At 38.8% G+C, this 27,647-nt stretch overlaps 2 protein-coding genes across 12 annotated transcripts in view; one reads left to right on the forward strand and one right to left on the reverse strand.

Annotated features, from left to right (window-relative positions):
* The window catches only part of CARF (calcium responsive transcription factor), a 39,312-nt gene extending 20,097 nt beyond the window's left edge, over positions 1-19,215 (reverse strand). For 7 of the 11 annotated variants that reach the window (XM_035331794.1, XM_035331788.1, XM_035331793.1 and 4 more), the window contains exons 1-8: positions 19,027-19,215; positions 12,600-12,721; positions 10,906-11,127; positions 9,685-9,805; positions 8,417-8,546; positions 7,338-7,422; positions 2,719-2,908; positions 328-448 (exon numbers count right to left, since the gene is read on the reverse strand). In XM_035331794.1, the coding sequence (XP_035187685.1) occupies positions 328-448; positions 2,719-2,908; positions 7,338-7,422; positions 8,417-8,546; positions 9,685-9,805; positions 10,906-11,127; positions 12,600-12,721; positions 19,027-19,051 (1,016 nt within the window). In that variant the 5' untranslated portion in view covers positions 19,052-19,215. Of the gene's footprint in view, positions 1-327; positions 449-2,718; positions 2,909-7,337; positions 7,423-8,416; positions 8,547-9,684; positions 9,806-10,905; positions 11,128-12,599; positions 12,722-13,245; positions 13,448-16,902; positions 16,965-19,026 lie in introns of those variants that run through there. The other 4 variants (XM_035331796.1, XM_035331797.1, XM_035331795.1 and 1 more) reach the window with 4 other exon arrangements.
* Positions 16,962-25,051, forward strand: WDR12 (WD repeat domain 12). Its single transcript, XM_035331799.1, has 13 exons — positions 16,962-17,121; positions 17,196-17,290; positions 17,630-17,724; positions 18,338-18,444; positions 19,298-19,413; positions 19,925-20,079; positions 20,833-20,878; positions 21,510-21,595; positions 21,790-21,930; positions 22,042-22,147; positions 22,985-23,117; positions 23,946-24,018; positions 24,619-25,051. Exons 1-13 carry the CDS (start codon positions 17,081-17,083, stop codon positions 24,694-24,696), a joined length of 1,272 nt encoding a protein of 423 aa, XP_035187690.1. The 5' UTR covers positions 16,962-17,080; the 3' UTR covers positions 24,697-25,051.
* The last annotated feature ends 2,596 nt before the right edge of the window (positions 25,052-27,647 follow it).

Consider the following 27,647-nt stretch of genomic DNA (forward strand, 5'->3'; position numbering starts at 1 on the left):
GGATGCCCAAGGATAAGTTAAAAAAAATAATAATGATGACAGTTGGATAAGGAAGTGCTCAGATAGAGTGATTCCCACCTGTAGTTCATGGACTAATGTACTGCTACTTTGCAGCTAGGCAACCTAACAAATGTCAGCCTCATTCAGTTTAATAAGACAGCATTTCCTCCTTCTCTCTATATGTGCATCAACCTCAAGTTATCAAGGAGACAAAGCTAAGAGCCACACTGCATGATATAAACTACCCCGCAAACAGCACTCTGTCAGTGTTCATGAAATTTATATTTTCTTAGGATGATGGTCAGTAGCTTTGTAGCCAATTCTTACCTTGCCGGACAAGTGGCTTTGTACAGATGGCCAGAAATCCTTTCAGGCTCACTGGCTTTTTTGGGCTGGAACCCTTTCCTTCTTGGTCCATACTGGCACTCCATTACAATGGCTCTGCTTCCTGGGAACAGAAAGTAATTCACTCTATTTGAGCAACCACAGAAATTGTTAAAGTAAAACACTAGCTATGGAATAGACAAGAACTCTGAAAATGTTATTTCTGCTTAACAGACTCTTCAGAAGGCAGTACACTCAAGTGTAGCAAGCATTCAAATACAGTGCAAATGCTTTTTTCACAGAATGCAAGGAAAACAGAGCACTTTAAAAGCATTTCCCAAAATGCTATCACTTCACAACGCTCCTGGTAGATATATAGGGGCAAAAGATTGGCTTCTGACCTGATCAACAACAGTAATTGACAATATGAGCAGCCTTGCTAGTTACCAAAAGAGCACAATATGTTGGAATAAATAGAAATAAGACAAATAGAATCTCCAAAGCAACCAAGAAAATCCACAGCTGAAAGCAAAGGACTTTAATTAATACTTCAGACCATGCTGCCCCATAAATTCTTACCTGCAAATCTGACCTACCGTATCAGTTAAATAATACTGCCTCAGTGTGGTATACCCGCATGAACACAGACAGGCTTAAACAAAAATTGCTTAGCTCTAAATTTCGTCCAGATACATGACTTACTCCAATCAGACCCCTTACAAAGGGAGTAATGCGCATAACAGTGTCTGTGGTCAAGAAGAGAACCTTTATCTGTCCTATATCATGTTTAGCTATTTATTACTTACATTTCATATACACCAGTCCACTGGCAGGGAGCTGCCTATACCACAAATGATACAACCAAAACCTTTTTAAGATATCACAACAGCAACATAAAGTGTTTCCGTTAGACACTCAATGATTTACTGCCTGAGAACATAACATTATTAGTATTTATACACACCAATGCATATAAAGAGAAGGAAAATTGTGCTGAACAAACATGTCTAGCCTTTTTGGATTTGGTTTTAAAAAAATTGAAATCAATGTGCTATGGCTGAAAAGACTTCAGGAGCTTTAAGCTAGTCCTTACTAGTATGCATGTCAAACCCAATCTGATGGGGCCCCTGTTTTACAAAGGTATTAGCTATATACAATTCTTATTAAAACTATCAATTGAGATTTTATAATTAGTTCATGTTTTATACTATGTAGGAGCTACCCAGCTTCTCCACAGCAGAAACACAGCAGGGATGGCATTACGGTTTGGTTCCATTTACACAGAAGGGATAAATTCCTTGAGAACAATACTTTTGTCTTGCACAGTTTAGAATTAAGCTATCTGGGATTTAAATTACAGTTCAGAAAACCACATTTCCAGCCTCTGTTCTATAGATGTGAAGGTTTTTAATGAATGTTCTTCATGGAGTGCTTACATTCTAAGCCTAACTGCATTGAAAATGCAACTCAATAGAAATACACTTAATGTATGGGAATCTGAGCAAAGCAAAAACACTAAATAATACAACTTAAAAATCAGTGTCTCTATTAGTCTGCAGAACTTTAAAGAAGAAAGTCTATGTGTGGTTTTCTTCTACATATCTTGCTGTGGGGGAACACATTTATTAAGCAGATCTTACAGAAAATTAAAAATATCTCAAATGCATTTGAGGAGGTGGAAATAAAAGTGTAGACCGTTCTGGTTTTGCTCTTAGCTTTTTTATACTTCACAGCTTATGGCTGAAGCTTTAAAACTGGTGCTGACATTTCACTTTCTTGGTTACTTTCAGCAAAAAAAGCACATAACTCACACTCCAGTCATTCATGACCTCTACGTAAAAATTAAAGAGATTCATTTCTTATCTGAATGAACTTAATTTCATATATGCATCGCATGAGCTAAATGCATATTTACCAACCTCTTTAAGTCTGCACAGTCATTAAAAAAATATCTGTCTGCTGAGCTATGTTAATGTTTACTTCTTTTTTATTTTATAGGGGGCCACTGAATTATCTTGTTGGCTCCTGCGGAACAAACTCTTCAAAGGGTCTCCAAACCAGGCAAGAATACTGGAACAAACTCTTACCCTTATGAAAACTTCCAAGTCCTGATTGAGCAGAGGGAACCTCCACCCATTCACAAGTACCATTTGATGTAGGTTCTTAACTGATTTATTTCTAAACAAAAAAGGGAACGAAACACTCACACAACGCCTGCGTTTTCAGGGAAACAAGCTCCTTCAGACTATGGCATAGAGGTACCAAAGCTGCTCTTTTTTTTGTGCCTTGACTTTACTAACACTAAGGAACACCACAAGGATCCTTCTTTATGGCCAACTGTCAAGTGATGTTGAGATTTTTAAAGTAGTTATTGAAATAAAAGAAGTTAGTTACCTGCATTGACAAAGGGGATCCCATCATATGGGACATACTGAGATTTCCACATCAACCGTGTGGCGGGTTTGGCTGGGCTTGGAGACTGGCGAGTCCCCCACACACTTTGTGTTTGCTGCTTGTGTAGCGTTAGAACACTCTCTAATTCTGTCTCGCTCACACAATAGCCGCGGTATGAGTCCCCAATTTTCTGCATGGAAAGGAGGTGAAATAATAGGATTATTCACCCAGCTGACTGCTCTCCATTACCCAAGAAAACAAAAGCAGTCAGGGACTCTGCATGTGAGAATACAGGCTCAGATTTTTGGTGCTTTGTGCTTTTTCCTTCCCCACACTATTGTCCTCACAAGCAAATTTACCACTGGATCTAGCACCAGAGCATTCTCCATCGAGGTCAGCAGTCTGTCAGCTCTCAAAGACCCTAAGTGCACCAAGAACCCCAGAAAAGTTTACAGAGTTACTGGCAGTGCTAATTTCCACAGGACAACTTGACTCGTTTTTTCCCCCACAGTACTTACTTCAGTTGCAGTTTCCTTCTAAGACAAATTCATCTTAGGTGAACATTTTGATGGAACTACCTCAGAGGATCTCTGAAGTGCTAAAAATTGTCTACAGATCTACTTCAATGCATGGACGCTGCTCTGAGTTGCAGCAGAATACATCTGCTTGTGCCACTAGCAACTGCCTCACCTGCTTAGTGCATTAGCTCTGAATTGAACACCCCAAGCTTTAAGGCTCCCTCCATTCTTAAAGCTACATAGAAGCACAGCACACAAGATTTGCCATGTGCATATCAGCTATGGTTTCAATGAACTCTGCTAGAAGTAGTCACAAAAACAATTCAAACAACTCACTGACTTTGCACGATCCCCTGTGACATCTGCTCAACTGGTTCGGTGCTGGTCTATGAAGGCCTGCCAGCAAACTATGAAAGTATTGGGACCAGGATTGAGCTATCCATGCATCAGTAACACCAGGGGTACTCTGCTAGTTCAGTCTTATAACAAAACCATGGAGCAAACACGTGGTGAATGAATGCTGGCATCTGATGGATCCATTTTGCCACCTTCAACAAAGCAGCCAGATGTTTAAATACTACTGACAACAAAAGCAGCAACAGTATATTTCCAAGACTATTATCTCTCAATATTTATTAGTGACAACAGCATAAAACTGTCTCATAGTTATCTCAGAAAAACAAAATGTCTGTGGTTAGCAAGACCTAAAATCAACAAAGAGCAAATAAACCCCCTCCAAACAAAGTGGGGAAGCAGGCTGTTGCTGCTAGCACAATCCCCATAGGATAAGGTTATGCATGCACTGGCTGCAAGAGTCAGTCTGTAGTATCAGTTTCTTACACTGCAGCAGCTCACTGCACCGCGAGCATGCTGCTCCATCACTTACAGGCAGGTCTGCATACACTGCAATCATGAAGCTGTAGCAAGGAAGAAACACGGGTAATTGTTGTAATTGTTTAGCCAGAGACTGTAAATAACAAACAAACAGAAATGAAGCATTCTGAAAAATGCAGAAGGAAAAAAGCCTGAGAAATACCAAAAATACCTTCTTTACAGAGACCTGGAATTATCCCCTCTAACAGCAGGGGATGCAATACCACTCCACAGAAAATACTGCATTACCACCGTATCTCTTTCCATTCCTTACACTGGTCACTATGAACAGCTTCTTGACCTTATTCTAGGGAGATGATAGCAAACTTATAGAACTGTTGTGCCAGAAAGGTAACAGTTAAGGTACTGTCTCCTTTTGTAGCTTTAAATCTGCGCAAAATCTGGCATTTCACAAAATTTGGGTGTGGGGGTATAAGAAAATCGTATAGCACATAAGATCCCCACTCTCTAGGAGCTTCCCAGGCAGGAACAAGTGGATAATTGAGACCATCTGTTCCAAACAAATAAATGAACTTAGCTTTGCATAGTTGATTAATTAAGGCAGTTTTTAATTATGCTTTATTTCAGTATGTTGACACACGCTGGAAATGTGTTCTGATCCGAGTGCTGAAAACTTTAAGTAGGTTAAAGAAAATAACAAAAAATGGATTTTAAGAAAATAAGTTAAAGTAATTACCCTGAAGTAATTGGATATTTTCCAACCCTTTAACTCCAGCCAAATGTCAAGCCAAAAAAAGAAGCAATTCCTTTTCTCTCCCTAGCCTCATCTCAGCAAGAGCACATAAAAGCTTACACTAAAGTACACACATCAAGACTGCAGTTTTCCTCGACTGAAGTAATAGCAAGCAGGAAAATGCCAGAGGTATTACACTGTCTAGGCTCAGCAAGCATAAGCTGAATAGTTCAAGACAGACAGAGAATCAACGCTTGACACAGAACTTAGCGCTAGTTTTGCAGTTGCAGCTTTTACTGCCCTGTGTCTGCCTGTGCCTGCCGTACTGACCGCACTTCAGAGCTCAGCCCTGGCCAAGACCTTGAGATATACAAAAGGCAGTATGCACCAAGGCTATGCACGGCCTCACCTGCTGGTATCTTCCATGAAATGCACACAGACTTCCACTTCAAGTTTGGTTCTATTTTGGAAAGTGACTCAAAAAGTGGAATTGTGACTTAACTCATTTATCTGCATGAAGAATGGTTGGACTAAAGGTGAAGTGTTTTCTCCACCAGATCCCCAATTTCCAGAAGGACCCTTCTACCCTGTTACTGGTAACAAAGTGTTCTTCAAGACACCAGCCTCAAAGATAAATGACACTTCAGAATCCCCTGGTCTCTAGTCTGTGCCCATAAAAACACACATGCATCTGAGCCATCCCCAGTGGATTTACAAGAACCATGTGACAGAAACTCAGCAAAGCAACTCTGCTGATAACACACGAGGGAGAGAATTTGGGTCATTCCTGCTTGGATGAGTTGAATTCTGCATGGAGAAGACCAATAATTTATTTTTTAATAGAACTGGGAGGATTAATACATACAGGCAATAGTTCAGCAGAGAGATACATATATCCTCAGAACATATGCAAACATTTCAAAAGATATTTCTTTTTAAAGAAAGAACAGTAGAGAATATTATTTTTCTCTTTCTGCTGCTGTGAATTTTAAACTCAGCAGGTGAAATTTCTTATGAAAGACTTGTGTTATGGTTTGCTTCATTTAAGTCCTATAAATTGAAGCCAATAATAAATGACTCAGACAAGCTACATGGATGCTGAAATGGAGAATACACGTCACAGTGGCAAAAGCACAGAAGTTATACAAGGGTTATACATCTTAATAGACTTGAACAACTAACCTACCACTTGAGGTGACTCATGGTAAACCGTATCTCTCATTACTTTTTGACCTCTAAATGTTTAATTGGATAAATATTGGACAACACCATTCGTATGAAATAGAAGACATAACAAAAGGAGGAATAGATTGATATATTTAGTCAATTTAAAAATTATTTCTAAGTGGATATGGAAAGCTATTCCATTTCTAAGTCTTTTGCAGCTGTAGTTTCTAGTTACCATTGGCAAAGCCAACAGGGAAAAATGTTCAAATGGTAATGATAGCTGAAGAGGTAAACAAGATAGAATATTATTTTTCCTTTAAAGAAACATTAAGAAAAAGTAAAAATAAACATCGATCAGGAAGAGTTTGGTAGCAGGAAGATGAGGTAGGTGATCTCTCAAAATCTTCCCATCACACCCTTTCCTTTTAAATGATTTATTAGGCATTCTAGCTGTTAACAACATCCTAAGTCACCAGGATGTTTCTGCAGACATCTAACAACATGCAAATAGAGAGTCCTGTATAGGTCAATGCCATGAGAAGGAATAGTTTAGTTTATATCAAGTATACAAATTCTCCTTTTAGGGTGGTGAATTAACTGTAAAAACTGCGTCTGAAAAATATCTTTTTATAGTTTCTTAGTAGGCAATTGGAGACAGAAGCATCAGCCTTTCCCAAATGCAAAGATTCTCTCTCACGAAGCGTAAGAAAATCCTAAAGCAAGTATTGGTCACCACAAAGGAAAAAAGAAAACTTGGAATAGGATCTCAGCATTTTTCAACAAATGAAAAGAAGCACAGATAAGCATGCATGATAAAAAAGTAAGAATATTTAAGATATTAGGGGCTCTGGTAAGTCCCAGAGCTGACCCTGGCAAGTCCCAGAGCTGACCCTGGCAAGGATTTTGATTTCTAAGAGACAACACAAACTAATATGAACAGTAGCAAATTTACAGAATACAGAACAAATTTTATTTTTTAACTGCACTTAGAATAAGTGCAACAAAAAATGGTTTGCTCAGCAGAAGACAGCAGGGCTTACTCCGTATCAGGAGCAAACTTGATAACTTTGCATACACAAATGGGAATCAGTGGCTTTTCCCAGAACTGTAGAGCATAACAAGATTTCATAAGCAGAATTTGTGCTTCAGGAGCTGTTGATGGTCAGTCATTCCCAAAACAGAAAGGGATTCTATAGCATTTTACATGCTGAAATGTGCTAGTGGTACCAGCTTGTAATAGTACAATTTCATAACACCCAAAATCTTGAACACAACTTATACAACTATAAACATTATTCCTGTCATGGAATAGGATCTATGTCTTGATCTTGATGAAAAAAAATGAATCAGAATTATTTGAAGCTCACCTCACAGTTCCTGAGACGGCGTGCCCATGCAGGCGTATTTGGTGGCAATTGCTGGAGAGGGATGGGAAAGGAGTCTTCCAACATCCTGAAAAATAAAATGTCGTAAGAGTCTGTACAGACATCCAGGAAAGCTGATTTTTATCCTGACCCACAGCTGTTAAATCAAAACAATGCATTACATAAAACAAAACAGAGCATATGACCAAACTACAGATACTATATCAACTTGCCTTTGAAAACTTGGGGTTCATTTTTTCCATATTCTACTTCAATGCTGAAATAATTCTGAATAAATATCAGTATTTTAAAAATCACCGTCTTCTGTGTTCAACAAGACCTACAAGCACTCAGCATTCTCAGTATTGTTGCCTAATAACAATAGCCAAAACACCGTGAAATAGACCATTTGATCATCTTGATAACTTTCTTATGTAGACTGATGGCAGAGTGCTGACCATTAAAACAAATATCCAATGCATGTTAAATGCTGCACATTTTAGTGGATTTTAAATGAAAGCATTCACAATTAAAAATACTAGGCATCACTGGGGAAGGGGACAGAGTTAGGTATCAAAGACAGGAAAAGAATAACTGAACTATTTAAATTTTAGAAACTTCACTAACCAATCTGCCTGTGCTTTCCACTGAAACACACCATTAGCAGCAACTTCCTCATATATTTTATGAAAGGAAGCTTCAGCTTTCCCTGCAGCTCTTTCAGTAAATCACTTTCAGCTCTTGCCATTATAAGTATCTGGAGTAATTTCAGTAATTTGCACTGTGTTTTGTACAATACCCTCCTATTGTTCTAGTCAGAATACATCCAACTTCCTTTGGAATACAGGTACTTTAACTACTTTTCTCATGTTCTGGCACATACATAAGGTCCCAGTAAACACAGTTGGCTACATATCATTCACTAATACTAAAAGTTCATAACCTCCACTCAACCATTCTGAGGTAATTTGTTATAGCCATTGCAAAAAACAAAACTCGACAAACCGCAAGAAAACTCATCAGCATCAAAGTGATCAGCATCAGGTCAAAGTGATTGTTAATCCTTTCAACTCCTGACCTACCTGGTGGCTGTTTTTTTTGATACAGTGAGAGATGCCTGTGGAGGTAGAATGTAACTGCTTGCGCTGTCTGCTAGAGCAGCCATTGCCACAGTCTGCAAGTTCCCATCACCACACTTCTCATCTGAAACATCTTTGCAAAAATAAAACATCCTTATGGTTAACAACAGAGAATGGGAAAATGACAAACTATGATTAAAATTGTGTGTTGGAAGAGAAAACATTTTGACATATGAAAGAAGACGATTTCCAGAAGAAAAACTGTGAATCGGTACTGATAAACTCCAGGCACACATATGAAGATATACCCGATAAGGTTGTTTGTACTTGGAGACTTTGGTTATCATGCTACTGCTAATGAATCCCCAAACAACAAAGTGAATAATCAGAAGAACTTTAAAATCTGTTTTACATTTCCACAAATCTATACAGGATTACATGGCTATTTTGTTCAGCTGCAAATTGCATTTTGAGAATCTGTTCAAATTTTTTATTTTATACCGAAAATGCAAAACAGTAATGCACCTTTCAGAGTTTGATAGAACGTGACAACTGAGTTTTCAGAATTATTCCGGGAATGCAAACTAGTACACAGCCTTTAGCCATCCAGCTAGGCTTACAGATAAATAATCAATGCTTTCAGATTTTAAGATATATAATTTCCTAAAGAAAAGCTTAAAATTTGTGCGTGTAGTTGTGCATCTCAGCACATATTTAAAACGTGACACACTGAGGGCAAAAACTTGGTGACAAAGTGGAAGTTGCATCTCATGTGCTTCATGGGGAACTGAATTTCTATCTAGATACTTCATTTCTGGCTTCACAAAAGATGCTGCATCACCTGAGTGAGGTCTCTGGAACAGGTAAGAACAGGAATTCTCCTATCTGCATTACTTGAATTAACTATTTCATTCAAAAATGAAACAAGCAGGCAGTAAAAATTTGAAGCTGATGGTACAGTTGTATGATATAGCACAAATATATTTATTAATGGTAAATAAGGCAAGAAGTAGCTTTATCCTTCATATCTCTATTTATCTATGACACACCCAAAGTGAGCGTAATAACCCTTATTTCAGAGGGTTTTGTACAACAGAAAACACTGCAAAGCATGCCAGACTCATAATCAGGAAGCAGATTCAGTAAATATGTATTTTTGTCTTTTAACTTTGGCTAAGGAAGGGAACTACAAAAACAAGAGGTTCTTAAAAAAAAAAAATCACGCTTAGTCAGAGGAACATATACCCTCAAGTCCCACAGCTTAAACTCACCCTGAGTGCTGGTCACATCCAGAAGCTGACCTTGAGGAATAATCACCTGGGCCACTCCTGGCTGGGCAGAAGGAATGACATGCAGCACCTGGCCATTTTCTGACTGGCTGGCAACAATCATCTGTAAGGCAATCACAGAGAAGTACGAATGGTGCTAGATGGACTAGCGATCATTGTGTATATTGACCAGTTTTGCTTATAACTAGAACAGGAAATATTCTGGTTGGCAGTAAGGCCTGTAAATTAACAGGGTTTCATATAATAAAGAAACTGTCTATTTAATGTCAGTTTCTTAAAATTACTTTCCACCTTTTAAAATAGTCATTTACTTGATTAGAGAGGAAAAAAAACAAACCACAATCATACAGGATTCTACAATGAATTACACATTTATTCAGAACTGAAAGCTATCAAAAACCTGAAAGTAATTCATCATTGGATTCACTGTAATCCCATTCATGGACTAGCAGGATTAATCATAACATATAAACAAATTTGATCTTTACTCCTAAAAAATTGATCTCTATGGGCAGTGTTTCATGCAAAAGCAGACAGAAGTAAAGCTGCAGGACTTGAAAAAACAAATTAATTAAATCTTCAAAAATCCTAGAAAACTAAAATGACTCCTTACAGTAAATAGCGCTATAGTTACCAAGAACTTGTTTTCAGCAATGTTATAAAAGCTAAAATAACAAAATATAACCCTGTTCCTGATTTATTGCACTTGAAATGGGTAAGGTGTATATATTGACAATACAATACATGCCAAGAGAACTACTTGAATGAAAGAACACTTATTTTGTAAAAAGTTAACTAAGAACTACAAAGCAACATATTGAGCAAATTAAAAAAAAAAAAAGACAGACATAATGGATTAGCTTATTGATAACGTCCCAGTCCCAAGAAAATAAACACACATATCCAGGGAATATAGAGAAAGCAGCAGCAGCAGGAAATCTCATCACTCAATAACATCCAGGCTGAGTAGTGACAAAAGACATGAATGACACTGTCATTTAATAAAATTAGTAATGGCTGGAGACGGGGCTTGCCAATGAGGAAGAGCAACTGGAGTATGAACTGAACCACTGAAAAGTTTCACCTTGTTGCTCAAGACTGAATGAATTGGCTGTTACAACAAACAAGCACCGTATATAAGGGTCCTTCAAAGAGCTCCAGTGTCACTGACTTCACCACCTGCCCTGCTTCAGACATACTCACCATCTGCGCGCTGGGCCTTCCCAGGGGCTGCAGCTCATAGAGAGGCTGCCCGTTTTGGTCTACCAGGTGGAACTCCTCTGCAGAGAGAGGCTGAGGTTGGGGTGGCCGTGCAAGTGCAGCTAATGATGGAGAACTACCCAAAAGGCGTACTGTGATAGGCAAGGCTGCGGGAGAGTCGCTCTGTCCAAACAACGGATCCTTGGAATCCATGCAGGTTAAACACTTTCACAGAGGAAAACCAGTAAAATGCACTTTAATGCCAAGTAGCAATTTCTACTTCTAAAGGAAAAAAAAAAAAAAAAAAAAAAAAAAACATTTAAAATTGTCATGATGCGTTTTTACTCAGATGGAACTCTATGTCCTTCTGACCAAGAGGCTACTATTTAACACTGGCAGTTCTTGTTTTCTCATTTTCATGCTGAAAATATGAATACACTTCTGCTTCCCAGAACTGACTGTCTACTAAAGGGAGAGAAATTCCACTGTGCCCAAGAGCTGTACCCCAAAATTACTCATCACTTTAAAATATCTCAAGCCTACCCAGAAACTGAAAGAACATCCACCAACTCAATCTGACTTAAAAAGAAATCTTAGGTATTATTCTACTCAGTCTTTAGGTAAATGCAATTAGCTATGGAGACAAAGTCTGCTGTCTTAATTCTTTACCACAGAAGAAACACAAGCAGCAGGAAACAAATTCAAATCTAAGAATTATACAATGCAAGACCAAGAATCAGATCTTGCATGTCTCAAAAGAAAAAAATACATACTCAGAACATATTCTACTCAAGCTTGAGAAATTGAGATCTCACAGCACATTCCATTTGCATTAAATTTAAATGTTTAAACACAAATACTTGTCCCTGTTGCAACTCTGTCAACACAAATATTAAACATTTAAAAACAGTAAGAATTAGGCAGCCCTATGTAAGTTATGTAAGGCTGTCATTTGGCCAGTGCAAGAAGGGCAATCTGTGTTCTCTCTGCAACAATTACACATCCAGCTCTGATGCTTCTGCAACGAAAATGTGGAAACTACAAATAAAAAAAAAAAAGGGAAAAAATGTTTCTAAATTCCGTATCTAAGTCAGAACTGGGCCAGAAACCTTATGCAGTTTCAGCTCCTGTGTAAAAAACACCAGAAAACAACAAGATTGTATGAAGGCCATGAGCACACTACTAACCCACTACCTGAATGATATCATAGCCAACGCATCTGAAGAACATTTTATTCACAGAAGTCTCTGTGGCTAGGATAGGTGGCAATATTTAGTAATAACTATACTTAAGATTCCCCTTCATTTGATGCCTATACAGATGTTGTGTTGTCCCTGGATTCCCCTTTTCCACATCTGGTCACTAAGCAGTTTAACCCAATTTTCAAGTGTTCTGAACTCATCCAAAATTCTTTTAATAAAGAATTTTGTTAACACAATAAGTATTTCTTCAGCATTGTAACAGGAGTTACTAAATATAATTACTAAAAGGCTGTCATTACAGGTAACATCTTGATATTTATCAGTTCTAAACCAAATGGCACAAGAATATAAGTGAAGGAACTTCTGTATTTTTTTTAAAAGACAATGTATTAGTATAAAGGGAATGAATAAATATATTAATGAAAAATCATACTGTAAATTACTTGGAGAGAACTTAAAGAAAGCATCTAAAAAGACAGGACATTCATATCTCACCTGAAAAACTTGATTGTTTGTTTCCAACTGTCCTGTAGCATTGCAGTTGCCTACAAACAAAACATTAGATCTTTCCATATCAGCATCATGGTCAACTCCATTTTCTTCCATTACCAGATGACCTGGAAAAGTTACAAAACTTTACTTCAGTACTAGCCTCAATCAAGAGGTTGCTACAGGATTTTTTCTGGTGTTAAAGATCTAAGTTTTACAGGTTCTAACCCCACTGCAAGCTAAAAACAAAGCTCTCAATATAAAAAGCTCTTGCTTCTTTGCCACTTTATTACACACTGCAGAGAAATGGCAGTGTGTTCCTTCAGATGTCCACAAGCATGTATTTATACACATCTAGAGATTCTTAGTACTTACAGATATGTCAGCACTGCTTTATGAAAATATTATTCATCTACTTCCACAGTAAACACTCAGGCCTTGCATTACCCAACTCGGTCACCCAGCCATCTTGAAGTAAATTGTGTTTGTTTTAAAGGGGTATAAAACAACATTTAAATGACAGAAAATGACTATTGTTAGACTACAGCTGGAAGCTTTGGGCACAAAAAATGCCAGATATTCAAAACAAAGCTTGGCGTTAATCATAGGATGAAGGACAAAAAACAGAGTTCTCAGCACTTTGGAGATTTACCTCCCATCCCAAAGAGAAGTACTTCAAGGAGCTCGGCTGTCCATTACAAACCTTCAAGCAAACAGAGAATAAGAGACAGTGAATTGCTACAGCCACAGGATAATGCTTTCACCTAGCCAGCACAGCCCTTAAAGCAGTGACCAACCCCAAATATTTACAAGGAACTAAACAAAAAGACAAATTAACCTGGCCTCTACATTACTAAACTATATATATATACTCCAGTAGGCACATAATACACCAAAGTGAATAGAACAAAACTTAATTCCTGCAATTTGTATTGGAGGACAGAGAAAGGTGCTTTGGATTTTTCTCGTCAGTATTTAAGAGACAGGCAACATTATGTTAGAACACGACTCCTACCAGCTTTATGTTCTTCATCACACAGTAAATTCCTTCAGATGGACCATCTCAGCTGTGGCATCTAAACCATTTACAGCTTTAGCAAGGAGAATGTAAAAGGCTAGAAAGCCTTTTGGAAAGAACTGTACGACTCTGAAAGCATAAATTTAATTTTTTTTGAAAAGATAGAAAGGACCATGGGCAAAGTAGACCAACATCTCCTTAGCTTCTGGAGATGAATAAAGTATCCTACTGATATGAACAACATTATGAAGTTAAGCTGCTCATATGCTCAATATAATAAATATTCTAAAGCGGATTTATTTTTCCTTTCAATTTTCAAGTAAAGACACTCCAAACCAAGCTCTAAATGAAATTAATCATGTTTACCAAGTATTTTGTAGCTTTGGATCTGAGAACAATTATGAGATGTTTCAGTTTAAATATCTGAAGCAGACAATGGAAAAAAAATGAAATAAAAATCCATGTCAGACAAAACTAGATTTCATCAATTACTCAACCAGTATCCCCATATTAAAAGATATAAATATATGTTGGTTTTGCCAGGGCAGCACTTTCAGCTGAGATCACCTGAAGATGTTTGTTCCACAGTGATGGTGTGTGCTCTGAGCATGCTGCAACCCTGCCACAGAGAGCAGGGACAGCTGTCTCAGCACCGACCTGTGGCCAGAGCAGCCCAACGCTCTGTATCTAACAGGCTAGTTAATAACAGCCCAGGGAAAAATGATAGCAGGAGGGCAAACATACAGTGATATTTTTCCAGCTTCCTGTTATAAGTAGAACAGAAATAGCTTGAGCCTGAAGTTGTCTCTTGGTGTTTAAAACACAACCTCAGTATCTTTCTGTTCAGTGACCTTGTATAATCACTCTTCTAACCTAGGCAAGCCGCTGGCACATGCATCACCCCTGGAGTTAACTTCATGATTTAACCATCCAGACTGCATCAGCCTAAGCTCTGTGCAACCCTAAAATATATATATATATATATATATATATTTTTTTTTTTTTTTCTGTCCTAAAGAAATATACTGTTATATAGATGTTTAGAAGCAAGTACCTAACTAATAAATGGCATAGTTAGATAAATATTGCCAACAAATTCTCCAAATAAGACAGCTAAATCCTGTTTATAGATATACACATGGATATTGGCCATGAAACAGTGAATAATACACAAGTATCCCTCCTTTTCATCCATGTTTTATATCTGAAGTTTTTGTGGCACATATGTAACACCACAGCTTACTACATTTAGCAAGAAGTTGAGGGAGAAAGGTGGGAGTTTAAAGTTAATGTAAAAACTGGATCAGCAGCTGTATCCCCCACACACAGCTCCAGCACAGGCAGCTCCGTGCCTCAGCTTCAGGCTGAGCACAGCACCAGGAGAGCCACCTACATGTTGCTCTCTGCCAAGCCCACTGCTCCATGGCTGCTCCCCACCCTAGGGTCAGCACCCTAACGCTACAGCACTGCTTCTGTCACGCTGCTTCCCCATTGAGGAGCACACTGCTAAAAATAAAGTGGTATCTGCAGCTGCTGCTGCCCTAAGTTTGACTCCACAGAGAGCTGGCAGCCACAGAAACTCCTATCACAGGTAAGTACTGCAACCATCACTAGTATTTTAAGAAGTCTTACCGACAGGATCTTCAAGAGAGCAATCATCAGGTACTGAATGTAGCTTACTATACTACCATCAGCAGTTCAGTTCCAAAGACAAACAAATTAACTCAGCAAAAGGCAGGCAGACCTCAGGCTATGCAGCCACCAAGAGCTCCCCAGTGGTATGGCTGTGCATGCTGGGGTTCCTATTGCACACACTAGGTTCTCACCATGCCATCTGCAGACGTAACTTGTGTAATGTCAAGTTTTCTCAACAGGACCAGGATTTCTACATCCATTCTGAGGTGAACCCCTCATGTAACAGCTGCATTCAATCTTCTCAATAAACCAGAAGCCCCCATGCTGCTTCTTAGCACATGAACATTTCAAAGACTAACACAAAAGTTGAAATAGCACTACTTTAAAATCCTATTGCTCACTAGTTACTTCTATGCCTATGTTCAGGTGGAGTATTGGATTTCTGCATATTTTTTTTTTCCTCCAATTCTTTATTCTATGGCAACACCTATAAACCACTGGTCTCTACAACTTAACCAGTTCTAGACCAATGTAACTCTCAGGTCTCACATGACTGTGTTTCTGCCTTCCCTCAGTTATGAGGGCTCTTTCTGAGGGCTATGTGCAGGCAGACCCAAAGAGAAATACTGCCTTCCAAAATCCCAGATCAAGTTATTTTAACGCTGAGGGAATTCTGCAAGGTTTTAGTCTCTCTTCTCTTAGAAGATTGAAATTAAAAAAAAAAAAAAAAAGTGAGCCCATTTTGATAACATGCCCATTCTCTTACATTTACAGACACGAGTCTTCAGTGTGCACCCATGTTAAAAGAAGAAAAAGATAAACCAAAGCTCAACTGCTAAGTTCATGTTTTCAGCACTGCTGATAGCAATGTACCTCATCTTGGCCTCAGTTTACACTTCATGTCGGGAAATACATACAGTTGGAAGCCTTGCTAACAATTCTTTCTCAGTTTTCCCTATAATAATTAGGAGGTTTTATGAAAAGATTTAAAATAATTGCGAAGCTTACCACAACACTCCCTCTGATAAAGCTGCCTCTGATGACACTGCTCTAACAAGCAAATCATTATAAAGGGCACGAATTACAGCGAAACGTAACGGGGACGAAACCGGAGCAGAGCACTATCCCCAAGCAGACAGCTAAATGAGCTTTACGTTAACTCGTGCCGGGCTCGAGACTCAGCTCGCGTCCGTGGTGCAGGAGCAGGCAGGTACTGCACGGGGCGCGCCGAATGTTTGGGAAGGGCCCAGGTGCTTGGCAGGGCTCGGAGGGACCCCCCAGAGAACCGCGGGGAGACTCCGGGGGGCACCGGGGCTGGGCCCCGCCCGCTGCCGGGGGCGTCGCGGAGGGGCGGGAGAACCCACGGCAGAGGCGAGCCGCAGGTGCCAGCGCCCCCCACCCCGGGGTGCTCGGCTCCCCTCCGCGCCGCCGGCCCTTCACCATCCGGGGCAAGACCTTCCCCACCGCCGCGGGGCAGGGCCGGCCGCCGACTCTCGGCGAGGGGGCGGCGCCCCGACAGCCTGGCCGCCGCGAGGCTGCCTTCGCCGACCCCCTGGCACCCCTCGCCGCGGGGCACCGCGCCCCCGCCCCGCCGCTCTCCCCCCGCCCGGGGGCGAGGGGAGCACGGCCCCGATGCCCGGAGCGAGCCCGCCCCACCTCGCCTCGGCTCCCGCCGGCGCCGCCATGGAGGCCGCCCTTCGGCGCACGCGCGGCGCCCACCGGCCGGCAGGGGGCGCGCCGGTAGCGGGGAGGCGGCGCGCGGTCTGGCGGGGGCTGCGGCCGCGTGGGGCACGGGCGGGCGGGGCGCTGCAGCACCGCCACCACCAGCGGCAGCATGGCGCAGCTCACGGCCCGGTTCCGCACCGAGAACCCCAGGTGAGGCCGCGCTGGGCCGGCGGGTGCGGGGAGGTCGTCGCGCAGGGCCGGCTAACGGCGCCGTGTGCCCGCAGGTACGCCGTGGAGGATGTGCCCTTCTCGGTGCCCGCGGCCTCCGAGATCACGGACCTCAGCCACCTCATCAACAAGCTGCTGGTGGCCGCCGACGGTAGGTGCCGTGCCGGGCCGGGGGCTCCGCCGTAGGCCCCGCTTCGGCCCAGCGCTTCGGGGCCGGGCCGGGGCAGCACGGAGGGGCCCGGGGTGCGGCGGGCGGGCGCAGGCAGCCGTCAGAGCCCCCGTGGCTCTCAACGAGCCTCCCTTGCGCTCCCCTCGCGTAACGCCGTGGGCTGCCCATGCGTGATGGCGGAGAAGCCCCGTGGCTGGCCGCCTGGCTGGGCTTCTTATGCTCATGCTGGCTCTGTTCTCCGGAGCCAGCTAAAGAGCGAGGTTGTTCTTTATGGCATCAGTTAAATAGCGCTACCTGAGAGTGAATTCTGATTTGTTTCAGCTGACCACAAATATGTGGAATTTGACTTCCTTATCAATGGCCAGTTCTTACGTATGCCGCTGGTCACACACATGGAGATGGAAAATATCTCCACGGTAAGTCACGCTCACTTTCTTTCGCTTGCAGTGAGATAACAGAACAGATTTAGCCAACATATCTTAGTCTAATCGAGGTATTACGCTGTCACCCTAACTAGGTGAATCTCTAAACTTGTGAAAAGTTTCCTTGCTCAGTTTTTCTCCTTTCATGAATTATGCAGAAGTCCCTATATGTTTAAAGGCGTTCTCAACTGCAGAATGATTAGACAGTATGGGACTGAGCAGTGCAAGAAACACCATTAATCCAACCTGTTGTCTTTATACAATTTAGAGGGTAAATTCTTGTTGCATGTAGTTCATCACTAACATGTTTTAGCTTCCCATGCTTAGTTACATTGAGAGATTAGCATCACCTCTAGGAAAGTCAAATTAATGGATTAATTTAGACACGACTTTTACATAGATACAGTAAAGAGGAACCTGTAATTGTTTCATTTTGCTTTCAACTTGCCAATAATAGTAACTTGCTAAAACTATGGAAAGCAGTAATACTTGGATACCAAGACCTTTGTTCAATTAACTTGTATATCTTCACTGCAGTAAAATTAAGTATTATTGCTATTAAGAAAAATTAAACTGTGCTAAATAAATCTTCTGTCTGTGAGCTCAGGAAGAAGTGGTGGAAATAGAGTACGTGGAGAAATACATGGCCCCTCAGCCAGAGGAGTGCATCTTCCATGATGACTGGATCAGTTCTGTTCAAGCCACTGAAGAATGGTACCACACTAAACCAGTTCTAAGTTTGTATTACTTATTCCTGTCGTATACAGAGGACTTCATGGTATCAAATGAAGTCCTATTCTGTATCTTTAAAAATCTGTTTTTCTTCTTGATCTGTTTTGATTCTTCTTTTTAACCTAGTAAGTCAGTCAGGTACTACTTGCTTTTGTAGGAGTTCAGTTTTAACACCTTAATTCACTGCTGACAGTAACTTTTAACACAGCAGAAAAGAACTGCTTGGGATGTTCTTAGTAGAAATGGATAACACAAATACCGCTCACTATTTCTTAAAGGACACCAAGATTTCTATTTTAAAGATTAAATACTTTAGACTCCAATTGTGACATTCATGTATCAACAAATGCAATTATGTAGCTTTGTGCAGAGCTTTTCTTTGAAATGCATTCATAACTGTCCTTTTGTACAATATTTTTAAATTTATTTCCAAACAGCTAGGCCATGCTCCTCTATTAAATAATGGTTTGAAAGCGCTTTGAGATCCTCATGTAACATACTACAACAATAGCGTACTATTGTCTTTTATTTTAAATAATGTATGAGAAGTTAAGTTTCACCTACCAGAATACGCAGTACTCCCTCTCATTGCTCTTCTCCTGTACTCCTAGCCTTGCACTTGGAGGTTTTAACAAAGCCTTGCACTGTAACAAAAAGATATTTTTTTTTACCTTTCCAAGTTTTTGTTTGTTTAATACAAAGTAATTACATTTTAAATTAATTTAAAGTAACCAGTTATGATGTTACTATTTTCTCTCAGTTTCTGGTTGGTGTGTTCTTTCATTAAAAAGTTTGTTTTTAAAGACAAGAATACTTCAAACTTTGTATTTTGCAGGATATTAACTGGCTGCTATGATCAGACTGCTCGAATCTGGTCTTTGGAAGGAAAATCCATCATGACGATAGCTGGGCATACAGAAGTAGTGAAGGATGTGGCATGGGTGAAACAAGGTCAGCATATATATTATGGGAGCAGTAATAGCTTGATTTATTGGGGGATATATGTCAGCGTTGACTATGTTGAAATGACAGTGAATGACTATTCAGTAATCCCAGAATAGTTACAGTTGGAAGGGACCTCTGGAAATCATCTATCTGGTCCAAGCACCCTGCTCAAAAAGGACACCTTCAACACGTTGCCCAGGACCATGTCTAGAAATCTAGATGTTAAAAATTACTTTAGCCTCTTGTCAGAAGTCTTGATAATGAAGTTAACGGTTTGTTTTACTGGCACCATTACAGTAATGAATGTTGTAGTTTAGTATTCATGTTGTCTATCATCCTTTCAGTCTTTATCTGTAAATATTTGTATGCATATTTACATTAATTGTACTTGCAGAATAACAGTGTAAACTGAGATATGTCTGGGTTTCTCTCTACTATTTCATCTTCAACTAGAATAATTTCTATAAATGCTTTGGTAAACTGAATTTGGTGTGAACATGACTTCTTTCTTCCTCAGATAGTTTATCCTGCCTGTTACTCAGCGCATCTATGGATCAAACTATCCTGCTCTGGGAGTGGAATGCAGAGAAAAACAAAGTAAAAGCCCTTCACTGCTGCAGGGGGCATGCTGGGAGCGTGGACTCTGTAGCTGTTGACTGCACGCGAACTAAAGTGAGTGACTTCTTAAAAGAAATCTGTCTTTTGGGATGTAGGCATCTTATACTTCAAAAATATATTTTTTTGGCCCTGGGTATCTATCACTGGTCATTGTGTTATTGTGACCAACACACTGATTTTTCCATTCCTGTTATAAATGATGGTTATTAAAGATTATATGTGCTACATCAACACTAGATAATCTTTTCAAACAAAGCAGTACATTTACCTCTGGTATCACAAAAACCTGAAGGTGATTTTAGATCACACAAGCTATTATGCTGCTGCTTTTGACTTGTGTTGACTGAAGCTGAATGTTTATTTTTAGGAAACATTGCATTTGACAGACGTGAATACAGGTTATAATGAACTATCTTCAAATTCAACCTATATTTCTACAGTAGTTTTGAATGGGAAAAAAACATTTCAAGAGTGATATTCAGAAAAAGCAATGACAGAAAATGTTCTTTCTCTTCAGGACTTAAGTACATAAGAGCATTCACACCAAAGGTAGAGTTGCCCCTCTCAGCTTGCCTCAGTAACAAAAGTAACTAAAATAAAATCTGGAGATGAAAGAAAGATATTTTGTAGATATTCTTCCTGCAAAGAAAGGGGGGAAAAAAAGAGTAATTTGATCTATACAAAAACTTTGATCTCATTCGAGGAGCTCAGAATCCATTGATTTTTTTTCCAAGCAGGAACCATACTTAGTATGGCCTGCAAGGCTTGTCTGGATCAACTTTTAACAAAACGTTTCTATTTTTACAGTTCTGCAGTGGGTCTTGGGATAAAATGTTAAAGATTTGGTCTGCAGGTAAGATAAATCTAGTTTCGGGATCCTTGTCTGTCTTCAGAACTGTACTTATGACAGCCTGCATGATGAATACATGAATACTTCATAAATAATATTTGAATCTCAATAAAAGCAAGATCTAACATTTTTGGGAGGGGACGGGGGGAGGAGGGAAACAGGACAGGACACAGATAAACAATAGCTTTGCAAGTCTGTACATAACTATTTTAAATTACTGTTTTAGGTGGTAACAATTTCAGGTGTGGTTATTAACAACCTGTTGCTGTTTTATTCAGAACACAATACTTTGTGTCTGTTCTATTTAAACATTCAGGTTTAAATATAGTCTCTACAAAACAAAGGTATGTGGGTTATTTTTCTGGTCTATCAACACCACAGTATAGAAGACAATAAGATAGACAGGTCTTTTCTAGAAACAGTAATCATTTTTTTTTTAATCTGCATGTTCTCTTCCACTGTTACAAGTCACAGTTTTCCAGTTTGGTGTATGTATGTAGGTACTGTATCTAAAAAAAAGATTGTGTTTACCCCACACTTGACTTACTGTTGGGATTTTTGGTGAGGCAGGATGGTCTTAAAAATACTATTACAACTTCAGAAACCTCTAGATCAGGTCTGTCTTTTGTCATAGTCCCCACAGATGAAGAGGATGAAATGGAAGAAGCAACAAACAGACCACGGAAGAAGCAGAAAACAGAACAGTTGGGACTAACAAGGGTAAGATGAACTCCAGGATTGTCCAGGAATTTATTTGAAAAGTGTGACCATAGAAATTGTTATTTGTTAATATTTACTAGACCAAAAAAATTCTGTGATGTGCCTGAGAAGGATCAGACGCTTACTTTTATTTATTGAAAGAACAAATGTATAAGTGATACTCAATCTCATCTCTTCTCACTTTTAAATCCTAGACTCCCCTGGCAACCCTCTCTGGCCACACAGAAGCCATCTCCTCTGTGCTGTGGTCAGATGCTGAAGAAATTTGCAGTGCATCGTGGGACCATACCATTAAGCTCTGGGATGCTGAGACAGGAGGTCTCAAATCAACTTTGGTGAGATCACTGTACTTTGTATATTCAACTAATGTCCAGGTTAAAGATAAAAGCTATGAAAAACAGTAGCCCCCCCCCCCACCCAATTTTTTATTCTTTTTCTTTTGACAGACAGGAAACAAAGTGTTTAATTCTGTCTCCTACTCATCACTTTGTCGACGTCTTGCATCTGGGAGCACTGACAGACATATTAGACTATGGGATCCTCGCAGCAAAGGTGAAACAAAATATGCACGTTCATGATTTTTTTTTTAATTTTAATTTTTTTCCAAAAATCAGAATTTCTCTCTGTTAGGAGACATTTTAAAAACTGTTTTCTAGTGCCTCTGCTTGAAACAAGCCATTTGGGAACTTTTGTTAAATAGACATTAGTTCTATTTTCTTTAACTTGGTACAAGACTTCTTTGATTTTTTTTTTTTACCTATTAATTTAGAGAACTCAGCTTAGGTTGTCCTTTTTTCTTCAAACTTACTAATGTATATTCAACTGTATATTTGCAAAACCTGCTTTTTTTTTTTTTTTAAAAAAAAAAGAGATTCAGTCCCTCTGTTGGTAGGTAGGACCATCATTAAAGTAAAATACTAGTCACTTCATTATGCTATAGTGGTGTCATCTGTGACAGGACTGCTAGTCAGTTATGACTGAATCAGCCAGATTTATTTCATAGACATATTTACTTGTTTAACATCTATAAATCTAATCCAGAGTTCAAAAGTATAATAATTTTTATCTTACTTGTTAATAATAAAAACATTTTTTTTTTAGATTTTCTTTTCAAAAATCTCAAATGTAAAGAGAGTTTAGGGACAAGAAAATACATTTTGATTGTTTTAAATTCTTTTTACCAGAACTTGGGTAGCTTTTTTTTCCCCAACATTCACTTTCTTGAAGTTCACTTTGATTTCTGAAATTAGAATTGCAGGGTATCAGGATATTAACACTTACCTTGAACACAAATGTGTTGCTGACTTTTTTTTTCCACTGGATTTTGGATGCATCTCAAAGGGCCTGTTTCAGTGTACATCTGCTGAATAGCTTTTCTCTTTTGTCCAGATGGCTCCCTGGTTCTCCTGTCTCTGACTTCTCACACAGGCTGGGTGACATCTGTGAAGTGGTCACCCACCCATGAGCATCAGCTGATCTCTGGTTCTCTGGACAACATTGTGAAACTGTGGGACACAAGGAGGTAAAATAAATGTGTTCTTTACTAGTCAGAGGAATGTAAGCTTACAGGGTCAGTTAACCTAACAAAATAGTGAGATCAGTCTGAGAAATTTATTGGAAACTCCTCTAGTATTTCTGGAAATCCTCTAGGATTTAGAAGTCAAGCATATAATGAAAGGAAGAAAAATATTTGTAATCGACATGATGACCTATGGCTTAATATCTGTAGGAGCTGTATGGTGTTCCACCACATGATTGACTTGGCATTAAGACCAGCATTGATTGAAATGCAGAAGGCAGGAACTCTAACATTGCTACTGGGATTAAGAATAGCAGAAACTCTGTTACACATTGCTCTACTGCAAGGAACAAAACACATGCTATTTCTATAAAATGAGCCTAATCGCATGAATAATGAACTTGCTACTCTTTTCAGAACTTTCATAACAAATTTCCGAAGAATGAATTGGTTTGCATTCAGAAGATATAAATGGCTTTTTCTGGAAAAAAATAGAGTCAAACCATATCTAAATGGAAGAAAAAATATATAATAAACTGTTACTAAAAAAAGGCATTACACTTCAGTCTCAAAGTAGTTTGGAAGAAGGTGAAAAACATTGCTGCTTTTCTCTTTGGAGATGTAGGAGAGGTTAAAACTAATGTAAACAGCTGTGGAGAAAGCAGTGGAAATGTCACAGACGATGGAGATCCATACATTGTTAAAGTGTTTAACTGCTAAGATGACACCTGTGTGATACCATTGTGATAGTATTTCTTCCAGGAACCAATTTTGCTGACTATAATGCTCACAATTTCAAATGTGTGACTGTAAATACCTGTGTTTTACCAGTTGCAAAGCTCCTCTGTATGACTTGGCAGCTCATGAAGATAAAGTTTTGTGTGTGGACTGGACAGAAACTGGGGTAAGAATCCAAAAAGCGAGTTACTCTATTTATATACATTGTGGTTAGGAAGCAGGCTTAAAGCAATATTTCTTCCTTTATGCTTAATGGTGGAAGACATCAGGAAGCTTGAGTAGTTACTTTGGTTAACAGTGGGTAAAAAAAAAAAAAAAAAAAAAGAGTTATGTTCCAAGGTAATGTTTGCTGCCATGGAGACTAAAAGAGCAGCATGAACTGAGAGCTCTGGCATGGCATTGCATGTAGAATGGAGGAACTTTATAGTCCTCTATAGCAAGCTGTTCTCCTACTTTTGGTACACACATGAATAAGATTAAGAAAATATTTGTTAATGTTTAAAACTCTCAATATGGTTCCTGTTAGAAAACAGGAAAAGGCAGGAAGAGCTTTAGAAGTTTTCCACAAAACCTTTTTCTCCTAATTTCAGGAGGAGGGTAAGAGACTATTGCTTTCACAGTTTGAGTTTTAGTCATGCATTAACAGTTCATTATTTGTTGCTTTTCCTGTTCATGTCTTCAAAGGAGAGAAAGATCAGTGTCTTCTAAGTTTTGAAGATTTTGCTTAGTTCTTATATTAATCACAATTTTCTTTTCCTGTCATCAGTTACTATTGAGTGGTGGTGCAGACAACAAACTATATTGCTACAGATACCCAGCCACAGCTTCTGATGTCGGAGCATGAAGCACAACAGCCAGAAGATTTTTTTAAAATACATTTTGCAGCAGTCACTGTTAACACCTGAAGGAGGTTTTTGTTGCTCAGAGAGCAGTTGTTCCTATTTTTTGTATTACTAATCTGTATCTGTAACAACAGAATGACAAACAGCAGCTTCAAACATGATTACTGTGAAACAAAGCAAAGGCTGTTTCCTCCCTTGTCAATTGCTTTCAATTTAAGATCTTTTAAATGGCTATTTGTATAGACCTGTTACTAACAGTAAACTGTTCCTGACACTTAAAGAAAAATTACTCACTGGACTAAATTATTTTTGAGTTTACCTTTCCCTTTAAAAAAATAAATTTTTAGCTATAGTTCATGGTTTTAGTGCCTCACTTCATGTAAAAATCAGACTTCAACTCTCCTTTCAGTACACTGGTTGGCAGCTTTTAGGATTAGGCCCTTTACTGACAAGCCCAGTCTGCTTTTTAGGATAACACTTAGTATGTTTGCAGTACAAATGTAGATGGTGAAACAAAATCTGAACTGGCATTACTACTAGATTACTGTAAAGCAGCATTTGCAACACAGTCAAGTCACAAGTTAATTTCAGTTAATTACTGGAGTGAAATCTATCAAAAATATCAAAACAAAGTGAACAAAGTCAACTACCTGTTTATAACACAACTTGCATCTAAATCATCCTATCAATATGGTTTAAAATCTGAATCTGTAGAATACTCAGAGACTGAAGTTGTATTTCTAACATCCAAAATCTATACCAGAATAGCAGAGCTGCTTTTTAAACACCCTTCATGAACTGAACTCTCCTTCTGTCTCATATATAATATTTCTAAGATAAATAGGACAAATGCAATTAATACTTACTAGAAATCAGTGTTTCAAGACATTTAAGCAGCAAACTGTTTGGAAAAAAAGTAAAATTTGGTATTCTGTTTTAAATGCCTCTTTCACATTGAATTTGTGAGTATGCAAAACTTAGGCAGACATACATATGTGCACTAATAGAGGGAGTTGTATGAATAGGAACTGTCTGGGGATTTCTTTTTTAATACCTCTGTGGAGAACAGCACAGAGTGGCCAAGGGCTGCAGTCATTTGTTTACAGATAAAGCAACTTGTCTGTTTCAGCATCATTTTGGCATTCTTGAACATCAATCTTTCTCAGTATGTCTAACTGCCTTCAGACTTGTGGGTTTTGCTCCTACCCCACACATCGTTTAATAACAAATTGTGTTTAATCCATAATAAAATATTTCAAAGCATTTATATGAATTTGGCACAGGATCTATTGCTAGACTATGCAACGTAAGACCAGCGTGGTTGTACTAGATCTTAGTGAAAATTGCCTTGAGAATTTCATGACCGTCTGTTCAGATAAACTAGACCTACTCCATACTACTCTTCCCTTCCCTCTCAACATAAAAATTCTCCACAAAACTATTTTTTAACTAATTGGCCCTGACATATTAAAAATGTCATTATTTCATGTGGGAAAAATCAACAATAAATTTCTGTAAAAACTAATTAATGGAAAAGTCTTACAATTAAGCAAGTTACTTTATTATTTAATCATCAACTGAATAAAAATAAAATTCAGCCCTAGAGTTATATTTAATCAGTTCCAGTCTCTCCTCTGCTAAACTGAAGAACAGTTCAGTTTTCATCTTTTCACAAATAAGATCACTCGAGTCATCATTTCTTGTTCAGAACTGAGTTGTAAGACAGTTTATTTTTGAAGGAAGCCTAAGCAGAAGTCCTAAAAAGTCAATTAAGATTAAACTCATTTTATAATGTAAAATTAAGTTTTGCGTATTTTTTGAACTATTCTCCTCACAGCTTAAACACTTCAGTTACCAAACTGAAGTCTGACACTATTTTTATAAGATTTTGTCTTTTTTATTTTTAAGAATCTTTGTGGCCAATGCACAAAACTTTGCTGAATTATGCAAATAACAAGTAGACTTATTGCAGGTTACTGTTTGTTGTTGTTGTTGTTGTTGTTGTTTTAAATAAATCATTTATTGTTCTTTATCTGCAACTTACATTTTAATTATTGCATGGCATACCACTAAATTTCCCAAGTACATTTTTTAAACTTCCAGAGAAAGTTAAGAATACTGTGCCACTGAACTTCCTGAGAAACAGTAAGAAGTCACTTTACAAGCACATCAGTTAAGCTTCTACAAGCATCTTGTTTGGAGATTATTCTAGTGTTTAGGCATTTAAAATAGAAGAGCTTTTCTCAACACAAGTTACTTTCCAGCTTTTCAAATAACTTTCCTAACCCACTGCCACATTTAAAAAAAAAAAAAAAAAAAGTTCATGGAATCACCAGCATCTCTCCCTCCAGCCATGCATAAAATACATGGAACAGAGAGATGAAGCTTTTTTTTAAACAAACAAAATTTTGGGTTTTTTGCTGCCAGTGATAGCAAGGTTTTTCCTCAATGAAAATAATCCTCTGTGATCCTAAATGAGTTTTGTGTAAGCTGATAAATTTTCAGTATAAACTCCACGTACTTCCCAAGATTTCAGCACATGTATGTCAGGAGAGATTAACTACATATGCTTAAAATTACTTCTACAATTTAAGCAGAAATATTTCAGAAAGTTTGGAAGGAAAAATCTATGTGTAAAAAACAATATACTTTTAATGGAAACTACACATTCACATTTAGTAGAATTAGTAGTTTACCTGTAAGTTTTTACTAAGTATATTTTGAGAAAGCATACTTGTGACAAATTGTCCTGTCACACTATCCCTGTTGTTAATAGCTGTCTTCCTTAATTATGTAACTGTTTAGAGAGAAATTCTAATCATCCTGTTCTGACAGGCAAAACTATAACTGATCCTCAATTTCTTCCCAAATACTCAAGTCAACTGAATGGCTATGTCACTGGTTTAGCACAGATGGTGGCCTAAGACTCAGCTTGGCCAGCTCAAGTGAGAGA

The sequence above is a fragment of the Oxyura jamaicensis genome, chromosome 7 (assembly GCF_011077185.1).
Source record: "Oxyura jamaicensis isolate SHBP4307 breed ruddy duck chromosome 7, BPBGC_Ojam_1.0, whole genome shotgun sequence".
Taxonomy (NCBI): domain Eukaryota; kingdom Metazoa; phylum Chordata; class Aves; order Anseriformes; family Anatidae; genus Oxyura; species Oxyura jamaicensis.